A 12,122-nucleotide genomic window follows, 5' to 3' on the forward strand; every position below is an offset into this window, starting at 1 on the left:
GCCTCCTGTTCTATCTCCCAAGCTGGGCTTCTCCCTTTACCTGCTAACAGCACCCTGTACACACAAGCTCTGCCTGTGAACCACTTCAGAGGGGCCATCAGCACGCAGTTGTAGCTGTTCGGAGCAGTTACCGTCACGCGGTCACTGGTCTGTGTTTGTGATGTCTCTCAGCCAAGAGTGTCAGGTTGCAGGGGAATGCATTGGCTGGGATGTCTACTGTAGTTCGAGCTCTTGCCAAGGAAACCTGAATAAACCCTATAAAAATATTCTCCTTCTTCCTATTTATCTTAGATTTTTTTGAAGTTATAACTATTTAATTTATCAGGCTTGATTTATTGAAGTATTTACCTTGGATGCTGTTGTACTTGATGGTTTTGAGCAAAGAAATGACTAATTCATAATGACAGTTGGGATAAAAAAAATTGCAGCACAGGAATTAAACTAAACAAACTCCTGATTTATTTATATCTTTAGTTGCAAGCAAAAGCCTGAAGTTGAGTAATAGAGTGCTAGCTGCAATTTAAACAAAGTGCGATACAGAAAAGAACCAAAGCAAAAGAAAATTCCATTAAAATAAACACACAAAAAAACAACAAAAGAAAAGAAAAAAACATACCCACCTGCTTCATCCAAAAGCTTTGAAGGAGAAAAGGGAGAAGAGAGAGAACTGGCTATTGAATAACACTCATTTGATGACTCCTGAGTATTTCTTTACATAAAGAGCATAAGAGCATGAGGCCATCTCAGTCCAAGCTTCATGACTCCCTGTCCAGCAGTGCCTCCTGCCAGCAGCCTCCTGCCACACAGGAGGCACCACGGCTGGCCTCATGCCTGTGCTATTTTAGTGAAGCTTCTTGCTAGGAAAAGGTACCCACTAGAATGCTATGGAGATATCGGAAAATGAGATGTGGGATACATCTCTGAGTCGTAGTGCAAAACCCATGGCCTCAAGGAGTACCGAGTTAGGAAGTCAAAAATAGCAGTTTTGAAACAGTCACTCTTGCAGAACACCATCAGAAAACTGTTCCTGCTAGATGGAAAAGTGGAAAACAAGATATCCAGTTTGTAACTGCTTCTTGCCTACCTGTTCCACGGCAAGCTTTCATAATAAAATCTCAGCTGTGCAGGTGATGGGTGGATTCACTTTGGATGCAGAATCTGCAGCTGGAGCTCAGAGCAAAAGTGGGTCTTGAATGGAAATATCTGGGAGCGTCCCTGCTGTGGAGCAAAGAACTCAGCTAACTCTCCTATCTCTACGTGCTTAGCTCAACTTTAAACTGTGCACAGATCATTATAAATAATACTTTATATCAATAAAGGTCCAAGTTTTATTCTAAATATTCAGCATGCACTACTGGTTTTACAAGAGTCGCTGGTTTTACTATGTCCTTAACGTGAAAGACCTAAAATCTCCGCAATCTCCAGAAGTGCTAAGGCAGAGACCATGGTGTCGTAGGCCCACTGAGCTGCTGTGCTGGTATCTCTGGCCTCATAGACTGCACAGCCAGTAAATCCAAAGAGGCATAAGGCCCTTGAAAGAGTAGATGCTCCTGCCCAGCACACCCACAGAACAGCTTTCCATTGCTGCTGGGGCAGTGGCAACGCACCGTCTGATAGTGGCAATCACTCACTGTCTTGAAAAGGAGACTTGGCTCCTTATGGAATAATTTATTAATACCATTTAAGAAATTGAGTTCCTGTTCCGTATTTATGCTGAATCAATACATGAAGTCAGAATTTCATTTTATTTCCGAATAGAAAATATATTAAAAATCAGCATGGAAAAAGGAAACACTTTTAACGACACTGAGCTGTTTTAGTCTTCAAGTGCTTTCAACGACAAAATGATACATTAGAAATAATACATGTAAATATTTCATAAAAGAAGAGAGTAAAACCGAAGTCAGTGCTAAGGTTAGAACAAGATATGGTTGTTCTCAAAGTGATGATAACGTCAGTAAAATTGGACGAAAAATGATTCATTTTTTTCTTTTTTTAAATCAAAGCTCACACTTCTGGCCAAATGCCAGTTTGGCAAGAACTTCATTTTTGAGTGAAAATTTACTGCTGTCATTTTTTTTTTTTTTTTTTAAACCATATTTCTCTGCAGTTGAAGATCATGAAAGATGACTTACATTGCAACATAAGGGGAACCAATCTCTGGGTAGATGCTGGTGTGAAACTGACTTACTCTGCATGCACGCAATCTACTGTACCTCACTGCTGCTGAATGTTTTGCAAAGTCACTTTTAGAACCACTGTTCTGAAGTTCAGCAGTCACACAACTCAGTATTGTATCTGTGCTGTATTGCTCCACAAAGATGTTAGTAGATGGACACTATTGCATTGCTTTCTTTCCTACCTTCTTTTTCAGCCTGAGGAGTTAACAAATCAACAATTCATTGAATTCTGTGTTGGGAAAGCAATCATACTTTAAGGCAACTAACAATGCCCACAACCAAACAGTGCAGGCTAAGTTTGGAGATGTTCGGTTACAGCATATGCTCTTGTAACCAGGTCTTGGACAGATATAATCCACATGTTGGGATAAACAAATGTCATCCTCATTACCCCAGGTGGCTCCAGGGCATTGAAATTGAGCTGCTTTGAACAGAGCAAAAGGCATTCAAGGAATTCCAGCACAGCCTGGTGGGTGAGCTAGGAAAATGCAGCAGACTGAGATGGGGCAGGCAGCCAGGAGGGCTGCTCTCCAGAACAAAAACCATGATGCTGAATGCTAAAAGTGGTCCAAAGTAAACTTCTTTAGCTTAGAAGTTTAGCTTAGAAGTTGTTGTCTTGCTTACATTTGTACCAAAAGATCAACTTTTAAAACTTTTGTATAAACCTCCTAATGTATTGGGTCCCGTTCTTCCTCAGAAGCCTTATGCTTTTCTGATGTAGAGCTGATGCACACAGAAGTGCGCTGTACTGTGTCTGAAAAATTCCTTCTGGTTTGGTTTCCCCTTGCAAGTGATCAGAGACCAGCACATCACTCCGGGTCTTGGCAAACCGTTGTGTTATGTATGGAAAAATGGCTGTGATACAGCTGCACAGAGCCCTCGGGGAATTCCTGGTATTCTTTCAGAGGCAATCTGGGGAGTGTACAGATTCAAAAATCACTGAGACTGTAAAAAAGCAAGATGCCTTGTGTAAGAGATAAACATTGCTACTGGAGAGCTTTTCTGAGGAATGTTTAAAAAAGGGTCTAATTTCCAACTTAATGAAACACCTGCCTTGAGCCTCTTTTCCTTCTCACTCTCCCCATCATCTCACACAAACAAATGGGTCGTGATGTTGGCATTTCACATTCTTTCATATCTTCTAGATAAAACTCTGGGATGTGCCAGAAACACTGAGCCTCGTATACAAGATGTAAACTAGTTTCCCCATTTTGCAGCAAAGCTCAAACTTTATTCAGCAGTATGGGTGCAAAAAGCAGCAGGTACAAAGGTACCCTGCAAAGGTTCAAACACAGCAGTAAAAGCTGAGATGGGAGGGAGAAGGCTATGGGAAAGCAATCAGGTTTCTGCAGTCCTCTCAGTGGTGGCCCCAACCATCATGGCCTGAGCCAGTATCCCACACTCAGTGGACTGATATTTCTGTGTTGGGTAACGTTCATCTCAAGAATTGTGCTGTAGCTGTTAGTCATGACATCTAGCCTCTGCAAAAGGTTATACTGCAAATACTTTGTTCATTGCAGGGCACAAGAAATACATACAAAGCTAAACCAAAGAGAATGCATGACTCATCTTCTGTTGTACTCACCTCAGCAAGCAGAAGCTTGGGAAGACTCAGGGACCCTTCCTCTCCTACATCTTCCCACACATGGCTTCACTAACACAGCACCACCATTCTTCCACTTTTCTATCAGCTTCTAGACAGTAAATTGAGCAGAAATTCAGCCCCTTTGGTCACATTAGCCCATGATTAGACTCACTTTCCTCCAACACACCTGTCACTTACTTTGGCCTACATTTCAGATTGTAAAATACTTTTGAACAACAACTAACATTTGTCTGGAGGCAGCCATTACCAGTCTTTGTGCAGCTAAGCTCTACGTGAGAAAATCAATGGAGTTTCGCATCATACTTTGCCTGATTGTTTCTCAGGTTTGAGGCTGTTCCAGGTATCCAGCGCACTGCAATTAAGTTGTTGCTTTAACAAAGGCAGGTCAGTTTCCTAATGAGCACAGCTCTTTAGCTTGGGCTTTGTGCCTCACCTGTAATACACTTCACTGGCTTCCTGGGGGACTTGCAAATATGCCCATAGTGTACCCCTCTGAGTCTGTACAGCATCCCAGTGTATGAACACTCCTCTGCAAACGCTGTGTCACCATCTGGTGGACTTCTGAAACTTGGGTGACAACAGAGAAGGCAAAAGAATACATCCCTGGTGTATGCACAGCAAGCTCTTGTAGGCAATCAGAACTTCTAGACTGTATTAAGACAGGCTCTCTCAATTGTCACATTGGGATTTTATGAGATTTAATTACGTGAAGCGTTATTTAATTTGAAAACAATTAAAAGCCAAGAGCTCAGTATACCCCCAGGAATTCTACTCTGAAAGACATTCCTACTTGGCACATGGGGACAGTTTTAATGTAAGGCTCTGTTACCCTGACTTGGTGATTAACAAGAATGTGCATACAGCGGAATTTCACACCGTTCAGAATTCTGCTTTAAAAATGCATCAGAAATGAATCATCAACTCTTTGCGCAATTAAAAAAAAAAAAAAAAGGAAGAAAAAGTCCATATTTTGAGGTTTGCTCCCCAAAACAAAGAATGTGGTCCTAAGTGCTAAAGTTGGCTCAAAGGAAACTTCTAATATTTTTTCTGTAGCCAAGAGAAGAATTAGAATCTTTCTAGAAAACAGCTTCCAAATGAAAACAAAATCCTCCAAAATGCTTGCAGCCCACATGTCGTTGGAAGGGCTGCAGAGCAGTTTTCAAGGAATCAATATGAATAAGTGTCCCCAGAGTCACACGGGATGAAGATTTGGGAAATATTTGCAGTTATTCCTAAAAATAAGCGAGATTGCTGCCTGTCTCCACACCCAGATACTGACTGAAATAGCCAGAGAGGCTCTTGTCAACCAGATCTTAGAAGAAGAAACAGAAATTAAGTGCTCTCTGTCATCCAATGACCCACAGTGAGTAGATCAGTGTTTCAGTTTGCAGATCATCTGAGGAAGGTATTGATCACAATCTGGTAATCTGCTCAATCACTGACTTAACAGCCCCCACACAATTGTTTACGTGGCTCTCCAGATATTTTTAACTTTGTTTTGAAGGAGGAATCACCAATCTGCAGTAATAAGTGGAGAGGCACTATGTCTGTTCAGTGACGATTTCTTTAATGACTTCCAGCAGAAGAAAATCAGTTTTGTCCATCTGTAAGGAGAGAATCATAACACACACCAAGGCTCATATTGTTTCATAAGAATTTAATGGTGTGTTTTCCTAATGAAATTTGTTGTTGTTGTTGTTTTAAATCCACATGCTGGACAGAACAAGATGTTGTGCCTTTAGAAGAAAATGGCCAGTTAAGAGACTTCAACAGAATAAAACAATTCTCACTTTGTTAACTAATTTGCTAAAACGCAGCAAGAAACTGTAAAATTATCATAGCTATAACGTACAAAATCTCAAAAATAAAATTAAATCCCTGCACTAATCAAAATCTACAGTTTGGAGAAAAGCATCTAAGGATTTTCCAGCTATGGAAACAAGTCATGTGCATTTGTGGAAGTATTCTCTTCAAACCACAGGATATAAGCATAAGAAATAAACGTGCGAGCATGCAGCATTTCCATTTCTAAGAATAAACAGAATGCGTTTTCTGTCAGAACTGTTGTGACCATTTAAATCTCCAACCTTTCTTCTCTAATATTGAAATCACAGATGAATTTCCGTGGAGCAACAAGGACATCTTGAGGCAAGACAGAAAAATGCAGAACTTCTGTTCCCCGTTGATTCGGGAGGTTAGAGGGTCACAGTCTCGGTAACTGGCACATGATGTTAACGTTGCACTCTTGAATTGTTTGCCAAAGTCCCACAAGTTCCTCAGAGTATTATTAAAGCAGCACTTAGCCAGCAGTCCTAAAATAATAGGAGACACGCTTACCAATTATGTTGCTTTACTTACTAATAGCTTTGAACACAGACCTGTGTTAGCAACATGCTTGTCGTGGTGCACTGAGTTGCTTTTCTCCTTCTTAGAGAAGTGAAGAAAAAACTTCCTGCTGCTCAAAATAAGAATATAGTATTACACTGTACATGTTTTAAAATGGAAAAGTATCAAGATGGCGAAAAGGTTTTTGAATTATTAGATGCAAATCTACACCAAGATTTAACTTTCACAGTTCTTTGTCACTCTCTCTAAGTTTCAAGTATCACTTTAGATTTGTACCTTTGAAATCCGATATAAATGCTTTCCAAAAGGGAGGATAAAAAAAATCTTTAGTTTCTTACTGATTTGGTTGGTATGAAAATACAATTTTTACTAAAAAAAAAAAAAAAAAAAAAATCTAAGTTAAAACTGGAGTTGTGGGACCATTCGTTGAACTTTCTGTCCCCTGATTGGTATCTGCAGCCTTAAAATCATCGCAACATTCAGGAGCACCATTTCCCTCTGGAGTTGGTGGAGTAAGGTCAATAGTGATCAGTCCGGTTTCCTGATCTTTTTTCTCTACTTCGTTGCAAAATTCAACCTTATCTTCTTGCTGGCTGTTCTTTATTTGTCCATTCTGGGCAGGGTAGGTACGAGCAATGGTGTCATAGAGAAATTGATAATGTTCCTTCAATATAAAGAGAAGAGGTTAGTATGAATGGAATGCACAGAGCCCGCAGATTATCTCATTCTTAGTTTTTTTTAATTTTAGAAATGTAGCACATAGCTGGACATGCAGAACCAACATATGGAGCTGATTCCACAGCTCCTGGCAAACAGGACAGTGGTTTTATGGTTTATCTCAGTTTCGTGTGTGCGTAACATCTCTGCAGCTGCCTCTATCAGATGCACCAAGCAGCACACTTTTGGTTTACAAAGCAAAGTCACCAAAACACATTCTTCAGAGTATCTAAGCATTAAACAGCTTGTACTGTGAAGACTCTGGGACGGTTACCTTATAATCTGGATCATACTGACAAAAGTGTTTGGTTTGCTAGTAAAGCAGCAAATGCCACAGAGAGCCAAAATCTCTCCAGTGATTTAAAGTAAGTTGGTGGCTCCTAACCTATGCAATGGAGTTAGCCTCCTGACCACTCAGTTAAAGGACACTGTACCTGCATGTCCCTTAAGCAGCTGCAGAAGCACCCATTTATGCTATTTGTAGTTGTACAACATGCATCCTTCCATAACGTGTTTTACAATTAAAGCTTTAAACATCTCACAGACTGCTTTATTTTTATCAGCAATGGCCAATTCCCGAGTAGTGGTAAGTGGCCATGAATGTTCTGACTGCAATTAGTGTTCCCTATGCAGAAACAACGCATATGGTTAGGAGGATATTTGATTGATAAGAAGCCTTGTGATTTGTCCTGTTAAGTCATAGGATTTACTTACAAAAGTGGAGACCACTCCCAGCCTGCTGCGACGAAGAGCTTTTACTACTTGGAAAACATCTATTACTTCTTCAGTTTCTGCACTTTCCAAGAGGGTCATCAAAGCACAAAACACGCCAGTCTGCTGTGATCCATCACTAGAAGAAAAATTTTACCTTCTTAAAACGTAACATCACTAAAACTTCCCATTAAACAATAGCTTTATTTCAAAGTCTATACAGTGCATTACATATCTGATAGGTTTTTTACTGGACAGAAATTGTGACAATTACGAATATTTGTAGAATACACACAAGACACAGCTTATTTACATTATATCTGAAATTGATGAGGCCACTTAGTACATCAGAGAGAAATTAAAAATAACAGTCTTACAGTCTCAGCAATGATTTGCGTGATTATCTTCCTTTAAAGATAGTATGCAAGTTTATTTCTAGAAATAGTCCTAAAAAAGTCAGCTTACGCACTGGGATAAACTAAATGCTCTGCCAGGTCCCCACTATTACTTCACTGTAAGAGCATTCTGAGCTAGCACGTCTCAAAATACTTGTATCAGGCAAAAGCAGCTGTCTCTGATCACCCACTCCACGCTCACACTTGTTGAAGAGAAGTGCACTCATCTTACACTATTACAATCAAAAAGGTCAATGCTGAGCAAAAAAGAACACCCTAAGGATAGCTGAGACTCTCTCAAGCCACGGAAAGGCTTGTGGGAAAAGGCAGCTACCACAAAATTGCGGTTACTAAGCATACCCAGACCTTAGAAGTAGGTTATAATATATGTTGAGTTGAGACTCACCAGCAGTGGATGACAAGTGGGACACTGCGGCAGTTCTTGCTGTCCTCAGAGGTTGGTCTGGATGGCACTTTTTCTTTAAGGCTTAGAATCATATTGACTAAATCTTTGGGGTCTTCCGGAACATTCAATCCATTCCACTTGTGATATTGATACTGATATACCTTCTGTGTTTCTTTCCTCTGCAAAACATCAGTGGAGATGTAGTTAATGGTCAGGCTGAAAGAAAAGGTTCATGTAGAAGTACATCCATTGCAGCTGATACACAAAAGAACACTTACATTCCTGGGGAAGTATATTGTGATATGACCTCAGCCTTTATGTAAATATGTGGAAGGGAGAGGTCCAAGCTTTGCTCAATGTACAAAAGATAGCTGACCACCAGAGACTCTACTACCACTGCGTTAGCAATGTGCTAAGTGGTAAATGAGAGGCAATTTGTCACATTTATTGTGATCAGCAGCTGGTCTAGAAGACAAAAATACTTCTTTTTTTTTTTCTTTTTTTTTTTTACAGCAGACGGTATACATGGTGGGAACTGCCCCTCCTCTTTCTTTGGGCTAGATCTGTAACTAGAAGAACAAATGTAGAACTTCCTTTTGTAACTTGCAAAGAAGCTCCTACCTTCAGATGTGTGACATCAAATGCGCGTATGGTGTAGTTAGGACAACAGCTGACATCTGTCATTTGAACTTCTATGCCATCATATGTTTGTCTTCCTTCTCCCCAGTACTGTGCACAGAGTTCCTAATACAGATAAAAATACAAGTAAGTGCTTACCGTACAGACTTATTTATATTTTATCTTCCACGTGCACTTAGAGAACGCGTTCTCTTCAATTTAGGGAGTTTCACTACAGTTTAAAACACCGCACCAAACATTGCCTTTCATCAAAAATTAGTTGGGACACAAATTAGGAAGGTAAATCATAGGAAAAAAGTTCAAATTCCATCCCATGAAATACAAGAGGAAGAGAATAAGAGAGTGCAGGTCAGTGTTTTCTATGTATATAGATGACCTTTAATATGCCACTGAGAAAATGTCACCCTTACCTGATCCCCTTCTTTCAGCTCTGTCAGCATAACAATGACTTTGACTTTTCTTTGGAATACCATTTGCCAGAAATCAGAGATAGTTTCCTGCAGTGGTCCTTGTGTTGCAATCATGGATTTTGGACCCCAGTAACCCTACAAAAGAAATGTAAAATATTTTTCCCTTAAATTCATTTAAAATGTGATTGTCATGCAAAAGAACTCACTGTCATTTAAAGAATACTAAATTAATTATCTCTTTTGGTCACTGGAAAAATATACCTATCACAGCAGGCAGTGATCTTAGAGGAATTATGAGAGTCAAATGACAGCAAAATCACAGTATGACTTTCAGATTGACAAGATGCATTCATGATTACAGTGAGTGAGACCTCACAGTGCCATTACCTACAAAGCACATTCTTTCAGGGATAAAACAAACACCGACTTCTTTAGAACTGGATCAATAAGAAATGAAGTTTACACTACTACAGAGTTAATATGCCAGACAGTTCATTCTAACCTATCCAAAAGTTAAACTAAGTTCACTCTTAATAGATGTAACAATGTCAAATTTTAAAGATTCCAGATAAATCTAATTTACTCAGTAATTCCATAACATTCGTTATCTTCATAAGAGACAGATAATGGCTTGCTTGCTTTGGGGGTAAATATGGCACCATAAAGCTGATGACCCAAACTTTACTAGTACAGTTTTGTATATGTGAATAACTGCACTCACGTCACTTGCAGAGAAAATAATAACATGGATAAGCATGTTGCAGCAAAGTTTAGACTATTTTTTATTATTAAAATTATAAATGGATTTGTCATTCGAGTATCAGATCTTCCTTTTCTGTTCAGTTAAATTTTATTCTATTTGTGAAGTCCACAGAGAATGAGTTCAAGCTGGTATATAGTTCTCATAAGCAAGTTTAAGCTGAAAACTTGTGAGATACTTATAAAGGACCCTCTGTTTACTTACAGTTATGAAGGAAGCATTAATGTATTTGCTTGATTCTTCACAGTCGCTGTCCTCATCTGAGGAGTCCTCCGAATCATGTTCTCCCTCCTTACTTTGTTCCTCATCATTCCTGATTGGCACTCGGTTAAAATCATCTGCACAAGATGAAGTCACAGTTACACCACGTTGCTGCTCATATAACAGTACTGGAGCAGGGCTGACACTCTATGTGATCATCCTCCTGCCATCTCCAGGGAATCCCAGCTACTGTTTTTTATTACTGGGTAAAGAAGTAGTGGTGGCTTGGGTTCCCCTGTGGTTTGCTTGCTTTCTTCTCAGAGCTGAGTGGAGGAAAGAAGTTTATCTACTCACTCTGAACTGTATCCATTACTGAATTTGCTACCAGGTGAACATTTGTCACTCTCTGACTAGCAGAGGAGAGTCAGGGAACTGGGTTCTGATTCTGAAAAACCCTTGCAAAACACACTATGACCTGCAGTGTACAGACAGTAGTGTCCTTCCTGGCAGAACACCAAGAGGCATCAGAAAAAAGGGGTTTGATAGAAGAGCACTATGAGCTCCTGCACCTTGAGTAATGCCAAGTTCTCCAGTGCTGGAGAATGAGGATTTGATAAAAGCTACTCCAGGTTTCCATCCATCAGGCTTCCTCTTCCCTGTGCAATTCCCAGGTGAACCACAAACATTTTGGGGCATGCTGCATCCAAATACTGAACAAAGTTTTGCCCTATACATAAGAGTGCAAGCCGTTCTTTGAAACCTAGTGCCTGTCATCCCTCGCTAGCTCATCAGTCACCAAGTTCTTCATTTTCACCACTGGACAAGACAGCTGGTTCCTGATGTTTTAATGGAAACTGCAACCAGAAAAAGGCCAGTCTTTCACTTAAAAACTGCAGAATGAAGATCACTTTGTTTGAAATAAACCACTCCCAAAAATTCACATTTTAAAAAAATCATTTCTTATTTAAATCATGAGGGGATTTTCTAATTTTACAGTCCTGAGAAATTACTTAAATACATCTCTGTAAGGCAATTTACTGGCCTCAATTGTTCAGAATTTAATAGGATTTCTTAAAGACGATAGTAGATAAAACTCAGAAGGTTCACAGAAAATACTTACATGGAATTGTGTTGGCACTCCTATTTTTGTTTTTATTTTCCTCTCGATTCCCAGTGTTCTGTGTCCTCCATCCCTTGTAGGAAGGAAGTCTCTAAAGAAATAAGTTTGATGTTACGTTTGAGATAAAAACAGTTTCTTGTATCTTGGTCCCCTCTGAATACCCACATCCTGTCCTCATCTCCCAGTGCCTTGAATTCTTACTTTAATTCTATAAAGTTAGGTCACATCTGGACTGTAGCTTAAAAATGCCAACTCTAACAAGTACAGTAACATGGAAAATATGGTTCACAGGCACAATAATCATCCTACGTCCCTAATTTGATTAAAAATATTATCACAGAAGTGATCTATTATACACGTTATCCCTTTCTTGCAGCTACTGTACAAGTTACTTTCAAATCTAAGTGGGAGTGAAGGCCTAAAGAACTAGAAAACAATGTTTCTTTACCTGAAATTCTGCCTCCAGCAGAGAAGGTTCACTTGGAGGATCTTTTCTTTTCAGATTGTTAAGATAGGAATGTAGTTCTGAGAGGCTGACCTCTGTTTCTCCGTACTGATTGTATTCCACTAGTGCTTGATGGATAAGGATGTACTGTGACTGGTGTTTTCCATTTGAAAAGTTTAAGAATTG

General features: G+C 39.6%; 1 protein-coding gene across 9 annotated transcripts in view; it reads right to left on the reverse strand.

Annotated features, from left to right (window-relative positions):
- Positions 1 to 5,426: 5,426 nt before the first annotated feature.
- The window catches only part of PTPRC (protein tyrosine phosphatase receptor type C), a 53,350-nt gene continuing 46,654 nt past the window's right edge, over positions 5,427 to 12,122 (reverse strand). For all 9 annotated transcript variants that reach the window (XM_015869491.2, XM_015869489.2, XM_015869492.2 and 6 more), the window contains 8 exons: positions 11,940 to 12,089; positions 11,492 to 11,582; positions 10,375 to 10,508; positions 9,411 to 9,545; positions 8,983 to 9,105; positions 8,362 to 8,540; positions 7,564 to 7,699; positions 5,427 to 6,796 (listed from right to left, as the gene is read on the reverse strand). In XM_015869491.2, the coding sequence (XP_015724977.1) occupies positions 6,527 to 6,796; positions 7,564 to 7,699; positions 8,362 to 8,540; positions 8,983 to 9,105; positions 9,411 to 9,545; positions 10,375 to 10,508; positions 11,492 to 11,582; positions 11,940 to 12,089 (1,218 nt within the window). In that variant the 3' untranslated portion in view covers positions 5,427 to 6,526. The remainder of the gene's footprint in view (positions 6,797 to 7,563; positions 7,700 to 8,361; positions 8,541 to 8,982; positions 9,106 to 9,410; positions 9,546 to 10,374; positions 10,509 to 11,491; positions 11,583 to 11,939; positions 12,090 to 12,122) is intronic.

The sequence above is a fragment of the Coturnix japonica genome, chromosome 8 (genome assembly GCF_001577835.2).
Source record: "Coturnix japonica isolate 7356 chromosome 8, Coturnix japonica 2.1, whole genome shotgun sequence".
Classification (NCBI taxonomy): domain Eukaryota; kingdom Metazoa; phylum Chordata; class Aves; order Galliformes; family Phasianidae; genus Coturnix; species Coturnix japonica.